General features: G+C 31.7%; 1 protein-coding gene across 2 annotated transcripts in view; it reads left to right on the plus strand.

Moving 5' to 3' along the window:
* The window catches only part of LOC114337066 (uncharacterized), a 654,507-nt gene extending 642,348 nt beyond the window's left edge, over positions 1-12,159 (plus strand). For both annotated transcript variants that reach the window (XM_050642021.1, XM_050642024.1), the window contains exon 7: positions 11,898-12,159. In XM_050642021.1, coding sequence (XP_050497978.1) covers positions 11,898-11,977 — 80 coding nt within the window. In that variant the 3' untranslated portion in view covers positions 11,978-12,159. The remainder of the gene's footprint in view (positions 1-11,897) is intronic.
* The last annotated feature ends 10,525 nt before the right edge of the window (positions 12,160-22,684 follow it).

Here is a 22,684-nt window from a genome sequence, read left to right on the forward strand (position 1 = left end):
ATCATAAGAAAAATCCAGGTCCGTATTAACAAAAAATTATAAAATAATTGTGACCTTAAAACAACACCCTGTATACTGAAATTTTGAAAATCTATTTGCATATTTGAAAAGAGCACAAAAAACTAAGTCTAATAGTTTGCTTCGATTTTTCGGCCAGACAATTTTTTGACTTTAATTTTGAAATTATATTGAATTTTTTAAGAACTCGACATTAAAAAGCAGGTATTATTAACTTTTAAATAAAAATTAATAAATTTACCACATTGGAAAGACCCAATTATTAATCACAAGAAAAATTCAGGTCCGGATTACCAAAAAAACATAAAGTAAATGTGACCTTGAAACAACACCCTGTATATTGACATTTTCAAAAATTGTTTGCACATTTGAGAGGACCACAAAAATCTGAGTTTATAGATTCACTTTGATTTTTTGTGCAAAAATTTATTAACTTTAATTTTGAAATTAAATATATTCAAATTTTTAAGGATCCTGAAATTAATAAGCAAGTTTTCAAAGCACTTTTATTAATAAATCATTCAAGTTAATGAATAAATACTAATTTTAAAAATAATCAGTTATTATTTACAGCATTAGAAGGACTTACTTACTACTCACAATAAAAATCCAGGTCCGTATTAACAACAAAGTACAAAGTAATTCTGACCTTGAAAAAACACCCTGTATATTGAAATTTTTAAAATACGTTTGCACACCTGAAGAGAGCACGAAAAACTAAGTTTAATATCCCGCTTTAATTTTTTATGCAGACAATTTAATGACATTACTTTGGAAATTATATCGAAATTTTTATTATGAGTTCCCACAGTTCTTAAAAATTTCGACATAATTTCAAAATTAAATTCATTAAATTGTCTGGCCAAAAAATTTAAGCTAACGATTAACCTTAGTTTTTGTGCTCTTTTCATACCTATGTGCAAACGGATTTTGAAAATTTCAATATACAGGGTGTTGTTTCAAGGTTACAATTACTTTATATTGTTTTGTTAATCCGGACCTGGATTTTTGTTGTGATTTGTAAGTGGGTCATTCGAATGTCGTAAATAAGTATTGATTATTTTTAAAATGGGTATTTATTTAATAACTTTAATAATTTATTGTTAAAAGTGCTTTAAAAATCTGCTTTTTAATTTCAGTGTTCTTAAAATTATCAATATATTTAATTTCAAAATTAAAATCATTAAATTTCCTTCACGAAAAATTAAAGCAAACCGATAAACTCAGATGTTTGTGGTCTTTTCAAATGTGCAAACAAATTTTGAAAATTTCAATATACAGGGTGTTGTTTCAAGATCACAATTACTTTAATTTTTTTGTTAATCCGGACCTGGATTTTTCTTGTGATTAATAATTGGGTTGTTCCAATGTGGTAAATAAGTATTGATTAATTTTAAAATAAGTATTTATTCAATAGCTTTAATAATTTATAATTAAAAGTTAATAATACCTTCTTTTTAATGTCGAGTTCTTAAAAAATTCAATATAATTTTAAAGTTAAAGTCATAAAATTGTCTGGCCGAAAAATTGAAGCGAACGATTAGACTTAGTTTTTTGTGCTCTTTTCAAATATGCAAACAGATTTTCAGAATTTCAATATACAGGGTGTTGTTTTAAGGTCACAATTACTTTATAATTTTTTGTTAATCCGGACCTATATTTTTCTTGTGATTAGTATGTTGGTCGTTTGGGTTTTGGATGGGACACATGTGTACCAAATATCAAAAAAATACACAGGGTGGTTCTAAAGTTATGGCTTAGGAAAGAAATTGGCAAAATCGATAAAACACCCTGTAACTCGGTTATAAAAGTCGGTAGGGCAAAAAATATCTAGAACCTCCTCGGTGACCTCTATTTACAATTAAAGTATTTCCGTTTCCCAATGAAACACCCTGTATAATTACACACATCGGAAAAGTCTAGGGATATTTTTAGAAAAAGACTAGGTTCCTTATGACACCTAGGTACCTAACTGTTCAAAATTACTGTACCTACCATGCCAATGGCCATTAGTTGTCGAGGCATTAGCTAAATAAATAAATAAAAAATTCCTTAATTGTTTTTGATAAATAATAATCGATGTGTAGTAATTAGCAGTTTTTAAGATACAAAAATAACAGCATAATAAATCCGATAATGGCATATGGGGCGAAACATGGATTGTCCAAAAGAAACATGGATCAATGATAAACGCGACCGATATGAAATACATGAGAAGAATAGCCGGTGTTACGAAGTTTGATAGATTCAGAAAGGAAGATATAAGAAGAGAGCTGGAACAAGAACCGAAAATGAGGAAGATCGAAAACAAACAATTAAGATAGTTTGGACACATACAACGAATGGAGCAAGAAAGACTTACAAAGAAGGTACATGAAGCCAAAATGGGAAACGAAAGAAAAAAGGAAAGGCCAAGGAAGACATGGATGGACCAGATCCAGGATAGTGAAAGGAGACACATCAGTATGAGGAATATGAAGAACCTGGCCACCAATAGAAGCAATTGGAAGAAATAAATAAAAGGCGGAACCCGACATCCGACGCCCTGAAGGGCATTAAGGATTATGAGAAAGAGAGAGAAGACACAACAAAATTTGTTGAAATTTCAAAAACAACGAGAATGCGTTTTAGTATATTAGCCCAGGCACCGAAGCGTTTCACCTCGCCATTTTTACAGAATGAATCGATTGGCTTGAAAATTTGAGAAAAAGTAGTGTATAGTCCAAGGATCAAAATCTATATGATGCCGAAATGCGCTTTTACCATGGGGATGGTTGCCACCCCATCTCGGGGTGGAAAATTTTTTATTAAATTTTGGCTACAACAATTGATAAAAACTTTCATTCTAAGCAAAAAATGTTCAATACATTATTTTGATAAAATTAATAGTTTTGGATTTATTCGCTATCGAAAATGTTAGTTTTATATCGAAAAAATCAACGTTTTACCAATTGTATTCATTAACGATTCACTCAATTTTTGCCGTAGAAAAACTTTTTTCAAACCAAGTTCTTGGAAATTAAATAACCTACAATTTTATATTTAAACATTTTTTCGTATCTCTGATGCTAATCTTTCTATTCTGAAGAAGATACAAAAAACTTTACCAAACTACAAAAATTCGTTATTCGCTTTTAACTCTAGTTTTTTAAAAACTAATCACTTTAAGCCACTCAAACTTCTAGAACCTATTAATAATACATAAATAAAGAAGAATGAATAAGACCAATGACTAAAAACACCGCTAACTTGCATTATTATACTTCCAATTGGATTTTTCCTTCTTTTTCATAAAAATATATTGATTTTGTAACCGTAACTTTTTCATTTTTTATCTTAGAAAATGTGATAAAAGATTTTTTTTAGGTTTTACAAGATCTATAAGCGTATTATTATTAAATCTTTTAAAAGTCCTCAGTCGCAAAAAGAGGTGACTTTAAAAGGGTTGGTAAAGATGGTTTGTACATGTTATTACAAGTTTAATTGTCAATAATTCACTGAATTTATGCCTTAGAAAAAATTTTTGGAAACCAGGATCTTTGGAAATAAATAAGCTACAATTTTATCATTAAACAGTTTTTCGTATCTCTGATGCTAATCTTTCTATGCTCAAACTACGAAAATTCGTTATTCGCTTTTAACTCCATTTTTTTAAAAACCAATCCTTCTAGGCCGGTCAAACTGCTAGAACCTATTCATAATACATAAATAAAGAAGACCAAATAAGGTCAATGACTAATTTGAATTAGGGTGGTGATTAGGGCGGTTGCTTCCGATCACTTTTACGCAGAAGAAAATAGGGACTGACATTCTTTTCAATATAAGTCACTTAATTTTTGAGCTAGAGACTTTTTTGAAGTTATACTTCTTTACGCGCATATGAGGGTGAATTTTAATAGGATTAAAACCTTTGATCTCGGCGCAGTCGCATTACAACTTTTTTCTGATTGGATGTTCAAATGACGACAAAAATTATCCAATATGGCAGCTGTATCACAGCTGTGGGACTGTGGTTTGGTTATGTATGGTGTATGGTTGTTGCGTTTTAAAATTTGTAGGAAGAGAAACAACAAACGAAAAGTTAGTTAATGGTTATACTGCCTTTTTAAATAGTTTTCATATTATATTTTTGGACATATTAACATAGAAGAGATGATTGTTGCATGTCAGTGTGAAAGCCCATCAAACTGTGACTAGTATGAGTGCCGCAAAATTACTGATAAAAAACCTATTAGCTTGAAGGCGTAGAGAACTGTGGATAACAACAATCAACCGGGACGATCTACGATTTCGCTTATTCAAAGCTAAAGGATCTTACACTGGTAAGTGTTTTAAAAATAGTAGATCAAATTCTGTTATGATATTGTCAAATTGTGAAACGTCAAAATATTTATATTTCATTTATTAACATTAATATTAATAATACAACTTGCGCAATTTGAAAAATGTGGTTTAAAAGGTTTTTTATTATAATTTTGTGTCTTTGGATTTGTCTTCCTTGGGCGTAAAATAATAAAACATCTATTTTTATATTTCACTTGTCACCGTGATGTGTTAATATGTATATCTGACACGTTAATAGTATGTGCCTTGATAGTCTTATTGGTAGAGCATTGGACCAGAGATTGAGAATTCGTGAGGTTGCGGGTTCAATTCCCGGACGATTCATACTTTTTTCGTTTTTTTTTTAATATTTGGCATTGTCAAGTTTTGGTTAAATTTTGGTAATTATTGTTAAATTTTTGTATTGTAACTGTTAAATAGGTATATCTATTTCGTTGAAATTATATTATAATAGAAGTATAACTTCTTACGCGCGTACAAAGTACACACACATTCTTTTTTTCTATTTCTGGAGATAGATATTTTTAAATATTTTAAATTAGTTTGAACAAGTTATCCTCGAAGAATGCATAGTTTTCCCGTCTTTTGACTTTGAAACTACAATATTTAGCATTTGACGAAGAAGGGCTAACATATAATAAAGTATAGATCGATTACAATTGGTCTTAAAGAAAATTAAAAAAAAAAACGATTTTGTTTATTTTTTCAAAAGGTACATTTTTGTTAAGTAAAGTAGTTCTGATAAAACGAAAACCTTTGGAGTTACTAGCAGAAAACTTAAATTAAAAACATTCCTTTTTTCGATATAAAACTAACACTTTCGATAGCGAATAAATCGAAAACTATTAATTTCATCACAAAAATATATAGATCGTTTGTTGCTTAGAATGAATGTTTTTACCAACTTTTGTGGTCAAAACATAATAAAAAATTTTCACCCCCCAGATGGGGTGGCAACCACCCCCATGCTAAAAGCGCCTTTCGGCATCATATAGATTTTGATCCTTGGACTATCCACTACTTATTCTCAAATTTTCAAGCACATCGATCCATTCTGTAAAAATTGCGAAGTTTTGTCCTATTTAAGCTTCATTACTTGGACTACATTTAAAAAATTAGGTCATCACAAAATATTATGGTCGTAATAAAAAAATAAAATTAATACGAAGTATGGCGTTCACTCTGGTTTATTACGGTTCTACATCTGTCTTTATAGACAAAATAAGATTCTCTATATCTTGTCCGAGGTAGGTTTGCTCATTCTTCAAAAGCTCTCGGAAACGAAACTGCATAATATGTTACCCATAATATGTAGAGTAATTTAGTTGAAATATGTCTCATACGTGCTCGATGTCATTCAGGTCAGGGGATTGTGTTGAAAAGGCAACACATGAGTTCCTTCGTTGGCAAGTCAGTCTGTCACTAGACGTGCGACATGTGGATGAGCATTATCATGCATGAGGTGTAAGTTTTGACCATGACCACCAGCAAACTCATGAAGTATAGTTCAAGAATAGTGTCGAGGTACTGCTATGCTCTAAAAAAGCGCTCTGAAAAACACCATCCATCCTGTTACCGATTATTATTCCACCCCCTTCCATTACTGTACCACCTGTATGTGTAAACTTTCTGGACATGTTTTAAGTCTTCTATACTTCCAGCTCTACTCCACACTCTTACTTGACGAGAAACTGGATGATTTTCAAATCTAGATTCCTCGGAGAATAAAACTGTAGCCCAATAATTTGCATCCCAGATTTTATATTCTTGACACCACTATAATCTAGAAGCACAATTGCCTCTGGAGATAGATGGACATCTCAATGGCCTTCAACGGTGGAGATTGGCTTTATGGAGACGATTTCTTACAGAATCACGGCCTATGGTTACCTGGTGTGCCCACTACCTGTGTGGTCGCTAACCAATTCAGGTGCTGTAATTGTTGATGGCTCTCTTTTAGCATCTTACACTTAAAATCGGTTTTAAACTGCCGTTGCAGCACGTTCACGTCCTCGATGATATTCGGCTTGACTTACAGTGTTACACAAATGCCACCACAATCGACTTATGACACTATGGGATACTGCCATGCGCTCAGCTACATTAGTTTGTTGCATGCTACCTTGAAGAAGGCCTATAGCAATATTTATTTCATTAAAACTTAAATGACTCGTTAGATTATAAAAAAACAATATTTTCAATGCACTAACTAAACAAGAACTTTAGAGCACGAACAAAATCAAAACTACCAGAATATCTTTACTGCAGTATAAAAACTATAGCTTTAAACTTTTAACTGTTAAAAACTTTGGTTAAATATATTAATTATCATTTTTGCCGTTTTGTTTTCCTCACAAAAATCTACACGATGAGCAACTGTATAAATTCGTTGTTGTGTACATTGTCGTTGTGTTCATTTTATTTTGTTACAAAAATGTCCCTAGGCTTTTTTCGATGTATATAATTATAATATTATAAAATTTATGTACAATTTTTGCATTTATTTAGTATTACAATAGAGAATACGTAAAAAATAATAGTATACACTCATTACTCCGTTTTTAATATGGGTTTCTTATTACCTATGTTTCCTCCCATTAATAAGAATATTAATTTACACGTGTTTAGGCTTTGTAATTATAATTATACATTTTTTAATATACACATACAGTATGATGCAAATGTATGGAATAAAATTCATTATTTCAGAAACAGACGAGTTTTAAAAAATATTAAAACATATCAATTTTAATTTTTAAATGGCATCAATTGCTATAATATAGCAGCTATACAGTATGGTGCAAATATATGGAATAAATTCGTTACTTCGTAAGCCGCCAACTTTAAGAAAAAATCCCGAAACAGGTTGATCGTTATTTTTCACTTTTTTTTTAAATGCGAATAGGGGTCGTGTGGTATGTCATTTGAAAGCGTGTTCAATTCTCTATTCAGTTTATGATTATACATACAAGTTTATTTCACAAATAAACATTTCTTTTCGCTTAAATTAAATCACAAGCAACCTCTCACCGAGCTGTTGACAGTTTGAACATTTTTAATTTAAGCGAAAAACAATGTTTATTTGACAAAATATTAATTTTTTTATATTATGACAGCAATAAAATATATCTTGTGTTAAATAAATTACATACATTCATACAGAGAATTGAATAAATACTCTTTCAAATGAGATAACATACGACCCTTATTCCCATTTTAAAAAATCATCGATTACGTCGTCACGCCCAGATGGATGACGTCACTAGTATGACATACATATAAAAAATGTAATTTAATTATAAAAATCGACCTGTTTCGAGTTTCCCTTAAAATCTAATAACTGGCAAATATCAAAGTGAACTCTTTTCTTTGGCCCACCCTGTATAAATTTGTATTCATTGTGAAATCTGGTGAAAATAGATTAATTTTTATTTCATTAGACAGTTTATTTGAATTTTAATTACCCTTCCCGCAAACGCTCAAATTTTGACCATTTTAATTTTTGAACAATATTTTCAGGCCTGTAACTCCTACATGACGTAAGTCTGCAACTCTAAATTTTTACTCTTTATTCTACTTGCTGGGTGCTAACACTCAACCAAATTTCAAATTTTTTCACCCGTGTCGATCAGGGATATAAGGGGTCAAACTTTGAGATTTTTCAAAAATTTACATTTTTGCGATTTTTAATGAAAAAATTTACATTTTTGCGATTTTATATGAAAAAATTAAAATATGAAAGAGACAAAGCTCAAACTATTTTTATTTAAAGTATGTAAGTACGTATGTCTTTTCGAGAAAAAAATTACAAACCATTATCGGCTTAAGTTTTGCTGTTAAAAAATGCTAAAAATGGAATTTTATCAGTTTATCTTTTCAAATTTTGAAGTTTATTTAAGGAATTAAGGGTAGTTTCAAATTAGATATTGCTTTAGGCCGTTTTTTAGAACATACTTTTCTTAAAAGTTTGTTTTTTGACTTATTGTTCTAGGACAAACCTCAGTGAAAATATTGGCTAAAGAGTGAAGCCATGTTTTCCGTGAAAATGATCGATACGCTTTAACAAAAATGGCCGTCATCGGCAAAATAATTTTTTTAAAAATAAAATGAATGAAATTCTGTACTCTCTATAGACTGAAGTTTAAAAGGTAGAAAAATAAAAAATATTAAAAATGGTCGAGCAACCAACTTAATTTATATTGGACCACTTAATTGACCCTTAAATAATGCAAATATTTCCAGAAAATATTTGTTCTTTTCATTGAAACATTACTTAGTTTAAGATCTATTATTAAAAAAAAATCAGCTTATAAGTTACTTTTTACTTCTTGCAGATTATTATTATCCATTATACAGGGTGTGCCAAGAGAAGCGGGACGGTCGACTATTTCGCGAAATGAACATCGGATCGAAAAATTAAAAAACACGTGTTCAACATTTTTAAAAATCTACCGAATAAAACCGCAAATGACAGCCGAGCAGCCCCACCCTCTAGAGTAGGGAGGGGGGCAACTTTGAAATCTTAAGGAGAAATTCCCATTTTTTATTGCAGGTTTGCACTCATTATAAAAAAAATAAGTAAGGGTTATAAGAAATATTTTTTCTACGGATGCTATACAATATGCTATTTCTCTCACTACTTACTTACAGTCAAAACGAACAATTTATCACTTAGTGAGAAAAGTCGGCCAGTGCAGTGAGAAATATTTTTTCTCACGGGTCCTCCATACATATATGATCGCCGTTTCCATGGTAATATGCACAATACAAACACAATTATTTTTGTCAAACAAAATGTGTTGAAGCAAAACTTACAAGAAATTACCTTTTAAAACTGTTCAAATATAACTGTTAATTATAATTTTAAATAAATAATGTACATATATAAATTTTAAGAATATTAAATACCTACACGTACACGTATTTTATTTCAATTTATGCATATAATATACCTAAAAGCACCTAAATTATTTAATTTTGAAGTTTGAACTCTTGACAAAACCGCATCCATAGAAAAAGTACAGTGTACAACAAGTAAGAAAAAAGACATATTTCTCACGAACGCAGAGAAGTTTGTTGGCACGAGCCGAGGCACGAGACGAGTGCCGCAAATCACGCGAGGGAGAAATATGGCATTTTCTCATGTGTTGTACACTGTACTATTTCTATGGATGCGGTTTTGTCAAGAGTTCTAACTTCAAAATTAAATAATTTAGGTGCAATATACTATTTCTCATTGTTTTTATAGCTGGCGGTATAATCTAAAAAACGAGTTATCTTCATACAACAGGTAAATTATAGAAACGGTTTAATAGCTCGAGAAATACACTTCCAAATGAAAAACAAAAATACACACGTTTTATATTATCTAAAAATCTATCGAATGGCACAAAACACCACTCTTCATTCACGCCCCTGAGGATGGGGCGGGGGACAACTTTGATATCTTAGGAAATAGGAAACCACAGTTTTCATTTCAGATTAGGATTCTACGTCAAAAAGGAGACAAATTTTATCTGAACTTCTTTTCGATTCGTGATAGATGGCACTGTAATCATAGAAAAACATAAAATATATATCCAAAGTGTTTAAACAAATTTTTATGGTATCTACTGAAACACCACCTTAAGAATGTTTTCATCAAAAAATCCTAAATGATATCTGGATTAATGGGGAGTGTAAAGAAGAATGGAAAAAGACTATTACAATACCAATACACAAATCAAACAAAAACCCATATAGATCTATTGCACTTATGCCATGTACACTCAAGATTTTTGAAAGAATAATTAAAAACCGACTGGAATGGTGGTTAAATACAACTGGCTCTCTGCCAACCACACAATACGGTTTTAAAAAAGTGTTTGGCACCATTGATGCGGTGACACACTTAGTTACAGACATACAAATATGTTTAACTGAAAATGATTAAAATGGCACGATGTTTCTAGATGTTAAAGGTGCATATGATAATGTGAACTGGTTCATTCTACGGGAAAAAATGATACAACTACAAATCCTCAAGAAGTTGCTAACACCATAATATGCAAATTGTATATAAACAGGCAAGTAGGACTCAGAGGATGTGACGGCTGTCCAGTGAAATACCAAACTGCAAATTTAGGTTTGCCACAAGGATCTGTTCTTGCACCACCTCTTCAACATATATACCACGAATCTACACTCCTCCATATCTACAGCAACTATGATACAATATGCCGATGATTTTGTTGTTTAAACACGTAGCAAACACCTGGATGAATACATCAATCGTCTAAACTCCAGCACAGAACTCTTTTTAAGATCCATAAATGATTTAGGAGTACAAATCTCCGCTGAAAAATCCAAAGTCGTAATCTTCGCCAGTCATAATGTGAAACCAATGCAGAAAATCAAAATAAATAAAATAGATTTTCTACTGGATACCAATGCCAAATACTTAGGAGTTATATTAGACAGAAAACTGACCTGAAAACCACATATTGAACAAATAGAGATAAAATATAATAAAGGACTAAACCTCCTAAAATCCATCATGCGGACTTGGCAGAACCTCAAACAACACTAATTTTCCATAGAGCTTACATAAGATCAATAATTGACTATGGATGTACACTTTATGGAACGGCAAATAAACCAATCTACGTAAGCTAGACCCCCTCCCCTACAAGGCCCTGAAGAAATTTTTGTCATTATTTTATTACTAAGCTGTTTTTTTAAGTAAAAATAATGAGCGCCATGCACGTGTTAGGCGGCCGTAAATGCTGAGTGCGAGAGAGATACCATTCCGGCATCTTACTTGCACTCACATTTACAGCCGCGTCAATACGATCTAACCGCGCATTGTTATTAATTAAAAATAACAGCTTAGTAATAAGTTTATAACACAGATTTCTTCAAGATCATGTAGCGGAGGCTTTAAATTTTGATTTAGTGACTTTCTAACTTTCATAATAATAATTTTTAACTGAATTATTAAGTCTTAAAAAGGGTCATTTTCGCGTTTTTCAAATTTTAAATTGCTTATAACTCGAAAAAGATCAATTTTAGAGAAAAATTATAAGAGATTTTTTTTGTCCAGAATGGTCCAAAAAATCTAAAAAAAATTGTTTTAGCCAAAAATATTGATTTTTGCAATTTGATTAAAAAATAATTGTTAAAAAAATTGAACTACTTTTCACGTGGGTGACTTCTTGAACCTTATTCTGGGATGTCTCACGAATGTGATTATGCAAAAAAATCTAATGGGATTTTTTTTCCTAACGGACCCGCCGTTTTCGCGTTGTCTAATAAGGAATCCAAATTTGTAATAAAAAGGGGGGTTCCTATTTAAGATTTTAAAGTTTCCCCCAACCTACCTCCAGAGGGTAAAGTGGCGAGGCGTGTTTGGTGTCATTCCATAGATTTTTGAAAAATATCGTATTTTTCAGTTTTTTGAGTTCATTTCGCGAAATGATCGACCATTCTGCTTATTTTGACACACCCTATGTAATTTTATAATCTGTAATATACTATATCGTCTTTTTTTGTTTCAGTTAAAAGCTCAGCTACCCTGCGAGTTTCGTGTATGGCTACCTTACTTCTGGCATTAGCTGCTACTCATCTGGCAACGTAGATCTGCTTGAAATAAACAGTGTTGCTCAAAGACTTTCGGGAGTGAACCGATCTTTCGTGCTGTGATAACAACTTGACTTTCATTGGACAAATCGCGAATTCGCGAACGGTATGCATATTTTGTCATTGTATATATTTAGTCTAATGTGCAGTTAGAGATTTTACTAAATTTGTGAAGACATATGTGTTTTTCTTTATACTTAAAAATTTTTTGGAAAAATAAATTATAAAATCTCACAAATGTTGTTTCTATTATCTACAGGGTGTAACAAAAATGTAGTTCATAAATGTATTCTGGAACCAAAAATAGTTCAATGGAACCTAACTTACACAAATGTGCAGATAAAAAAAGTTACACATTAAAAAACACATTTGAAAATCGATTTCATACAACAAAATGAAAAATTGAAAATCGATTTTTTCCAATATATCGAAAACTGTTAGAGAATTTATATTTAAATGGAACATGTGGCTTTCTTATGGCAGGAACATCTTAAAAAATGCAGTGAATTTTTTGCACCCCATAAGAATTTTATGGGGTTTTTGTTTCGTTAAACCCCCACCCCCAAATTTTTGTGTACGTTCCAATTCAATTATTATTGTGGTACCATTAGTTAAACACAATGTTTTTAAAACTTTTTTGCCTCTTAGTACTTTTTTGATAAGGCGGTTTTTATAGAGATACGGCTTATTTTTGAATATGTTTCAAAATTTCCAAGTACCTAACAAAATGTAAATTACAAATAAATTTTCATATTATTACCAGGTGTCTATTGTATACTATTACTTGACAATTTACAAAAATGTGGTAGATTTTACAAACGTTCAAAATATATCAATAATAGCTGAAATAAAAATTAACAAAAAAAATTTAAAAAATTTAAAAAAATGTTTTTTCTACAACCGTGTTAAAAATGCAATTTTTAGCACTCCATAGGAGCGTTAAAAATGCCACAGTGGAACCTCAATAAGTCGGATTAATCGGGACCGCAGCCAATTCGGTTTATCTAAAATCCGAGTTAGCCGGAGAATATGGTAAAAATTAATAAAATAGGGTACTCTTACAGATAAACTTAACTATAATTGTCAAAAAAATGAAATACTTATGTCCAGTACATCTAAATTACGTCCAGTTGTATACATTATTGTTTATTTCTTGGTAAAAAAACTCAGTCAAAGTGAAAACATTTTATTCTATCTGATGAAAATCGATCCGGGTTAGCCGGACTTCCGGGTTATCGGAGGCCGACTTATCGGGGTTCCACTGTACTTTAAGGCACTATTACTTTAAAATTTTTAAGGCACTGCAATTAAAAGTGAATTGTCAAATTGTGAAATGTCAAAATATTTATATTTCATTTAATATTAACATTACTATTAATAGTACAACTTGCGCAATGTGAAAAAGGTGGTTTAAAAGGTTTTTTTAAATTTAATTTAAACTGTATTATTGCATTTTTAACACGTTTGTAGAAATAAACTATTAAAATTTGTAAGAATATACAACAATAAAAATAGATCCTATTCTATAGTTATTATGATTTACATATTGAGAATATAGGCAGTTTTGATGTAATTTCAAGAAAAATATAAAAATGGAATGTCAGTCAAGTTCAAGTAAAAGTTTTTGTAGGTATTGTCCTGTAATTGAGAATGAATAAATTATAATTGTTGATATAGAGATATATAAGACGTGTTAAAAAGTAAATTTTTAAGGCACTCATAAAAACTTTCACATGCGTGCCTTAAAATTGTACTTTTAAAACTTATATCATAAATAACTATTAAAATCAATGTGTTTAAATAGTGATACCACAATAATAATTTAATTAGAACGTACGCAAACATTTGGGGGGATTTAAGGGAACAAAACATCCATAAAATTTTTATGTGGAACACAAATTTTACTATTTTTTTAAGATGTTCCTGTTATAAGGAAGCCAATATTGCCTATATTGTTTCTGTGCACATTTGTGCTAAGGCAAGTTAGGTTTCATACAACTATTTTTGGCCCCACAATATGTGATTTAATTTATGACCTACCTTTTTGTTACATACTGTATATATACTAAATAGTGATTTATATTATTAAGACGGAAAAGTAATACATTCTTGCCAGAAGCAAGGCTAAATGTGGGCGAAGCTGGAAAGCAAATAAAACATGAAAAACATTAATTTTAAAGTAAGTAAAACATATTTTTTTCTATTATCAATTAGTAAAGTGAAACTATTTTTAAATCAAATCATAAGTTCGTCAGATACCTAACCGAAAATCTGAAGAGAGTATTTTAAATTTTTTCCAAAAAAATAATAATTTTTTAACAATTTGCTATAGAAACAAAAGTATTCTCTTTTATTATAACACAAATTTTATTATAACAAAAATTTTATTATAGCAAACATTTGAGTATAACAAAAAAATTTTTAATTTGTTTAAACAAAGATTTACATTTTTATAACGTATACCAATTTTGAACTTTGAGATTATATCTTCTTCAACCTAATTTTGGTCTTTATGGTTTATAATAAATGTTATGAGTCTCTTTTAGATATAAAAATGTGTAGGTAGAAAAAGACCGAAATAAAAAGGTAATGATAAATAAAAAGGTAATAATATGAAAATTACCAATATGTTGTTTATAACTTCGTCGCACCTGCCGGTCAACTTTGATCGGTTGTATCTCAGGAACCACCCATCGCAATTATTAACCATTTTTCTTTTAAAAGAAGCGTCCTGCCAAGTCCTTTCCAATCCCGTTTTCCTAATTTAGTTTAATCTAATAGTTGCCGAGATTGTTTATAAGCCAAAAACTTGTTTATAACTGTAAAGCATTCCCGTGGAAGTTCAAGTACTTTAATTCTCTAAAATACCTTAGATAGGTATCTTTTTATACGAAAATCATAGTTATTCTAGTGAGTGTATCATACTTATTATAGTTATTAATGAAACCGTAAATTGTTAATTAATAATTTAATTGGTGCTAAACTATTTGTTCCATTTCCACCGATTTCTGGAAAAATAATTTATACCAAAAAACTTTTATGTCATAAAGTTATTTAATTATTCATAAATAATTACTTACCTAAAATATTAGTTGCAATCCAAAGATTTTGCTGGGAAAACACGGATTTTCCGAGGAACATTTTCATCGAAGCAAATCAGGAAAAAAATCTTTATGCAGAATTTAATTAAGGTGACTTTTGTTGTTTTTGGTGTAAAGTTAAAATCTTAGGAGTAACAGAGCAATAATTGATCAAAACACAACCTGCGGACTTTGCATACCTATATTATTAACATACAATCATAAGATTCGATTCCAGTAACAAGATTGCTGGTAAATAATTCGCCCTTGTTTTTTCCTAATTTCCCCAAAGTAAATTGAAAAACATGACAATGGGTCTACGAGAAAAAAAGTTTGAGCATCTCTGGACTACTCTATTTCCTATACCTTTATTCCTCCCTGCCCTTGGGCTAAACATCTTCCTTCAATAGACAATAGACACCTCACTCATCATCTTTAACAAACTTGAGTTCTCTAACATTCTTTTAAAGAAAGAATTTTTAGAAGTTGGAATTAAGAAATACTAAAAATAATATGATTTTATTATCAGATAGACCCCATCAAAGGTCATAAAGCATCGCGTATTCTCATAAAAATATTTTTTGTTCTGTCAAGAATTGATTTGCTCTCTACAAAAATTCGGTCAATTGTCAGCTACGTGAATCGTCGAAATACGTTTTTCGATTCGCTTTTAACCTTTCAGCGCCTTTTTTAACTCTAATGGTCAGACAGACGCATAAATGGATTTGGAATTGGATTTAGGTAACGAAAAAAGTTTTATGAAGTGTTTGCTTTTGGGATAAACACCTACAGATAAAAATAAAATTTTTAGGATTCATTCATCTCTGTGATTAATTGGTTTTTACTTTTGTATGTTTATTTAACAAAAAAATGGTATTATATTTATACCATTTTTAAGCTTCTTTTTTTCTCTTGGTAGGTATTAGAGATGCCTCGATATATTTTGTAAAAAATGGTTGAGATTATTGAAAAAATAAAACCATGGTGATAAAAACGTAAAGATGAATATGACGCAGAAATATATTTTATATCTAAACTAAAATAGATATTATTCAAAATACGGTATGCGTCAAAACAAAGGACACTGAAATCATGAAGCCTGTGAAATATAATCGCGTCATATGAAACAAGTGACAATAGTTGTCATGGTATTTTTAAACATTGAGTATTCTAACAAACTGTGAAAAAGATTGGATATGGTGCTTACAACACAAGAAAAATATTTATTATTGAGTATTATTTCCGCTCATACGAGAATGGACGATCAAATGGACCTAGTTTCTTAATAGTCCGTTCTTTAACGGTAAAATATTGCAAAACCTCTAAATTTTAAAGAACCGCTTGGATTGACATGAAGTTTGGCATACACATAGCTAACAAGTCAAAGAAAAAAATTTATATTGTGCCGATATGTGCTTTTGCCCTGGGGTGGTTTTCACCCCCTGTTGGGGGTGAAAAAATATTCGTCCAAAGAAAGTCAGGAAATCGATAAACTGGCTAATTTTAAGTAACTTTTGTTCAATAGAGTTTTTTCACTAAGTCAATATTTTCAAGTTATTTGACAGTGAATATGTTCATTTTTTCAACAAAATAACCACGCTTTTAGACGGTTAATCGCAAATCACTCAAATAGTAAGTATTTTGTCGAAAAAACATTCTTAGCAAAAATATATCCTCTGAAAAATTTAAAAAATTGGTGCATATATCACGTCTCTCCACCTAGTAGAAGCAGAGTTATAGCTAATGAAAAATAGGTTCATATTCGTCAAATTCCAAATGGAATACTTTAACGTGAAATAACCAAAAATGAAGCACATTTCGGGGAAAACTTATTACAACTTATTTAAAGTGTTTAAGAAAAGCTTCATTTTTGTTTAAAAAAAATTCTAGCATCAAAATTAAACAAGTTACTCTCAAAATAAAGTTAGTCCCTTTTGGTTTTGGTAAAAAAATCAAAAAATCATTCCCTAATTAGTATCTTAAATGAACTTAATCGTTACGACTTCACAAGTTTCTTGACTCGTGTATATATTGTTTATATGATCTGTAAGTTTCATCGGTTCAAAGTCCTTATTATTGAAAGGGCTTGTAGTTAAAAGGGGTTGAACGAGTCACTGATCACGAATGTATGCAAATTTCGAAACACCAAATCTCAATCAATTTTTGTCTAATAGAAAAACAAAAAAATACATGATATTCAGAAAAGCAAATCTGACTTTTTTGTTTTTCGAGATTTTTGGTATCTCTAACAATTTTTAAGTTATTCTGAAAAAAGCATATTTTTCAAAATTTAAATTTTTAAAAATTTTACTTTGAAACCAAATTTTTTCAAAAATAAGCACTTTAAATCGATGGAACTTACAGATCACATAAACACAACATAAGTAAAACAATTTGTGGAGCGGTAACGATTAATTTCATTAAGTTGCTAATTAGGGGGTGGTCTTCTCGATTTTGTTTTTGCAAAAACAAAAGGGACCAACTTTATTTTGAGCGTAAATTTAAAGCTAGAAGCTTTTTGTAAAACCAGAAATAAAGCTTTTTTAAAAACTTTAAAAAGTTATAATGGATTTTTCCCAAAAAGTGCTTAATTTTTTGGATATTTTACGTCGAAATAGTCTATTTGAAATTTGGTGAATATGAATCTATTTTTCATTGGCTATAACTCTGGTTCTGCGAGATCCAGAGACCTAACGCGTACACCATTTTTTTAAATTTTTTATAGGCTATATTTTTGCTAAGAACGTTTTTTTTTTTGACAAAATACTAACTTTTTGAGTTATTTACGAGAAACCGTCTAAAAATGTGGTTATTTTTTTGAAAAATGAACATATTCACTCGCAAATAACTCAAAAAGTGTTGACTTGGTGAAAAAGCTCTATAGAACAAAAGTTACTTAAAATTAGTCAGTTTACCGGCCCGGATCGCCGGCCCGGAATAAGAATGACGTAACTGCAAATTTTGTCAATTCCTGTTTATTGTGTAATTAACTTTTAAAATACTGTATAAAGATGATACAAAAGCGACAGAACTGTAACTATGTGCTGATCCACTACAGGGAAGTTGCGTCGCTACTATTTTAGACCTTGTTTCAGATGAATAATGACGCAATTGTAAATAGGGTTGAAAATGGGGGGACTACATTAAGATAATAAAATAGGGATGAAAATAATAGCTATCGCTGTAAGAATAAACGGCATACTAAATATTTAAAGATAGTTTTTTTGTACAGAAAAATTTTAAGATCAAGACTGACGCAACTGTAGATAGGGTGAAAATGGGGGATTAAATTAAGATAATGAAATTCGAACCAATAGGGATGAAACAAAAAGTTTATTCTTTTTGTATTGTAAGGATAAACGTCATACCGATGCTCCGGACGGTTACTATTTATTTAATCACCATTTTAAATAGTTCAATATTTTTAGATGAAGAAAGACGCAAAAAGGGTTAAAAATGGGGAAATTAAATTATGATAATGAAATTCGAACCAACACGGATAAAAAAAACCATAATCGTAAGAATAAACACCATAACGATCCTCTTGGACAATCTCATTTAATCTCTATTTTAAATACTTAAAAATCGATTTTTGCTTTCCTGAGAAATTTGGCATTTTGCAGTTACGTCATTCTTATTCCGGACCGGCGATATACAGGGTGTCCAGAAACTCTACCGACAAACGAAGACAGGAGATTCTTCAGATAATTTTAAGACAATTTAGCTCAATTCGCCTAGTCCAAAAATGCTTCCTAAAGGAGCTAGAGCTCTTTGAAGATGGCTTCTTGTAATTAGTTTTTCTTAAATACCTCCAGAACGCTTCAATTTAGAAAAACGAAAATCGGTATGTATATTTATCTTTCAGAGATAAATCGATTCCATCCATTGCCAATTTCTAGTACCGATCATAGGCGTCCGTTTTGGGTAGGGCAACGGTTATTTTATCACATAACTTTTTTCTGTTTAATTTTTAACATTTTTGACACTGGATTATTAAATTGTGAGGTATTCTAGTACTAAAAGGTACTCTTGGTTTAAGTCCGTAGGACACGCGGTTTTCTAGAAACATCGAATTGAAAATTTTTGGTTTTTTAAATTTGAATAAAAATGCTTAAAAATGAAAGATATAAATGTTATGCGTTAAAATAACCGTTGACCTACCCAAAACGGACGCATATGACCCGTACTAGAAATTCGCAGTTAATAAAATCAATTCATCTCTGAAATATAAATAAACGTACCAGTTTTCAGATTTCTAAATAGTTTTTTTTGAATTTTTTTTTTGGAAATTCAAAAAAAAGGAAAATTTTCAAATCGATTTTTCTAGAAAGCGGTGTATCCTATTGACCTAAAACAAGAGTACCTTTTAGTTGTAGAATATCTCACAATTTAATAATCCAGAGTCAAAAATGCTTAATAGTTAAAGATAAAAACAATTATGCGATAAATAATTGTTGCCCTACCCAAAACGGACGCCTATGACCGGTTCTAGAAATTCGCAATGCATGGAGTCGATTTATCTCTGGATGATAAATATGTGTACAAATTTTCGTTTTTCTTAATAGAAGCGTTCTGGAGTCATTTAAGAAAAACTACTTACAAGACGCCATCTTCAAAGAGCTCTAGCTCCTTTAGGAAGCATTTTCGGACTAGGTGGATTGGGTTAAAATATCTTAAAATTATCTGAGGAATCTCCTGTCTTCGTTTGTCGGTAGGGTCTCTGGACATCCTGTATAGATAGAGTAGCATTACCAGGTGTCCCGATTTGGGCGGGACGTCCTGATTTTCAGGGGTCTGGGGACGCGTACCGATTTTTACCTGATCGGGACACTAAATGTCCCGATTTTCACCCACGAAAACCAATTTCAGGAGAATTTGCAGTGAATTTTATAACTATGATATAAAAACAAGGCACTCCTTAAAGCGGCAAAATAGAATGAAAAATATAATTAAATAAAAAACAAATAATTTACTTAACCTACAATTTTTTTTTTGTAATTTCGCCTAATTATTATTATCATGTAGGATTAAATACAGATTATAGAAACACCTTGTAGTCCAGTAAATTAACTGGAAATACGGCAGTACTGTGTAATCTTCAGGATCAACCCGAATTGCATAAAAATTTGGACGGCTTGTGCCGGTGGTTGCTTTTACTTGGGGGTGAAAACCGCGCGTTTAAAATAAGTCCATGGATGGATAAATTGACTAATTCTAAGCAATTTTAGTTCTATAGAATTTTAACTTAGTTAATACTTTTCGAGTTATTTACGATTGAAAATATTTATTTTTCCACAAAAAAAATCACGTGTTCAGGCGATTTTCACAAATAACTCAAAAAGTAAGTATTTGATCGAAAAAAATATTCTTAGGAAAAATGTAGCATAATATAAAAAATTAAAAAAATTGTGAACTCATAAAGTTTATAGACCCAGCAAATGCAAAGTTGTAGCTCATGAAAAATACGTTCTTATTCGTCAAATTCCAAATCAAATATTTCAACCTGAAATAACCAAGAAATGAAGCATTTTCGGGAAAATCCTAGCATCAAAACTAAGAGGGTTATGCTCAAAATCAAGTTGACTCCTTTTTTTTTGTAAAAAAATCGTGAAAATCTCCCCCTACTTAGCACTAGTGATGTTGATAAAGTAACTATTCGTTACAAAGTACTCGTTACTTACGAATACCGAAAGTAACGATTACTACAAAAAGAGGCAAATCGTTACTTTGATTACTTTGATTACTCTGATTACTTAGTTACTCGTACCAATCGTATTAGAGCAAGTAACGACTATATATAATTTTTGTCTAACAGAAAAACAAAATGAATCTATCATATTTATATCCCGGTTCCCAAGTTACAGACTTAACTTTGGAGAACTGCCAGAAATCAGAACTAGATACCCCTCTGTGGGCATCCAAGGAGAAATGGCAGGCAGCAAAGAAAGTAGTAACTGGGGAAAAAGTAAAATGAGCATTATACTCATTTGAACCTTATAAATTGCCAGGATTAGATGGGATTTATCCAGTACTGTTGCAGAAGGGATCCGACCTTCTGGCAAATAGAATATGTACAGTGCTTCGGAGCAGTTTGGCTCTAGGATATATTCCAAAGGCATGGAGAATGATCAGAGTAACTTTTATACCAAAACCTGGAAAAACTGGACAGGATGGGGCAAAGTCTCTGAGACCAATAAGTCTTATGTCTTTTCTGCTTAAGACGCTAGAAAAACTGCTAGATAGGCATATACGGGATGGCGTATTGGAAAACAGACCGATACATAAGAACCAGTATGCATATAGAGCAGGAATGTCAACAGAGACAGCATTACATCAGCTTGTAGAAAAAGCTGAATATGCTCTCAAGCACAAAGAGGTACCATTAGCGACCTTTTTGGACATAGAAGGAGCGTTCAGTAACATATCCTTAGAAACAATCTCAAGAGCATCGAGGAGAAAAGGGATCGATGAAATTTGTTGTAAGTGGATAGACCACATGCTACAACAGAGACTCGTATATACGTCCATTCTAGGGGAGAGCATTATCGCCCAGTCCGACGAGGGTGTCCACAGGGAGGTGTTCTGTCCCCGCTAATATGGAACCTTGTCATGGACGATTTGCTTGAGTCCCTGGAATTGAACGGCCATGAAACCCTGGGCTATGCAGACGACTTGGTAGTCCTTGTTCAGGGAAAATTCCAAAACATAGTAAGGGAACGCATGCAGCAGGCCCTTAATATTGTCACCAAATGGACTGAGGAAGAAGGGCTGAGAGTCAGTCCTTCCAAAACAGTCACAATTGCGTTCACCAGAAGAAGGAAGCTGGAGGACTTAGGGCCTCTGATCCTTAATGGTGAACAATTGGAGCTGTCTAAAGAGGTAAAGTATCTAGGGGTTATACTGGACCCAGAACTTACCTGGAACCGACAGCTTGAAAGAGTAATTAAAAGAGCGGAGGCGACATTAATGCTGACCAGACGAACACATGGAAAAACATGGGGACTCTGTCCGAAAATGGCGTACTGGACATATACAACGATAGTAAGACCCATGATAACATATGCATCCTTGGTACGGTGGACAAAGATGCAGCAAAGAACCGCTATAAACAAGATAAGCAGGATACAAAGACTTGCATGCTTGGAAATAACGGGAGCAATAAAAACAACACCGACGGCGGCACTGGAAACCCTGTTAGACCTACCCCCTCTTGATATATTTATCAAAGGGGAAGCGAGGATGGGAGCATACAGGCTGCAAGGAAAACCAAGGGATAAATACGAGAACCTTGGGCATAATCAGATTTGGAACCATGGTGGGGTAAGTATATCTGATACATACACTGACCACATGGTACCAAAATACACATTTAATAGGAACTTCGGAATAGAAATCAATGACCGAATGGAATGGAACAGCATCAGTAGCAAAATCAGGGGAACGATCTGGTATACAGACGGATCAAAAACCGATGAAGGCACTGGAGCCGGTATTTTTAGTGAAACAGAGAATGTAGGACTCAGTTTCTCACTAGGAACATACACAACTGTGTTTCAAGCGGAAATGTAGGCAATTCTGCAGTGTGTCGCAATGAACAACTTGAGGGCCTATGAAAATAGACGGAT

Source organism: Diabrotica virgifera, chromosome 1 (assembly GCF_917563875.1).
Source record: "Diabrotica virgifera virgifera chromosome 1, PGI_DIABVI_V3a".
In the NCBI taxonomy this organism is placed as follows: Eukaryota; Metazoa; Arthropoda; class Insecta; order Coleoptera; family Chrysomelidae; genus Diabrotica; species Diabrotica virgifera.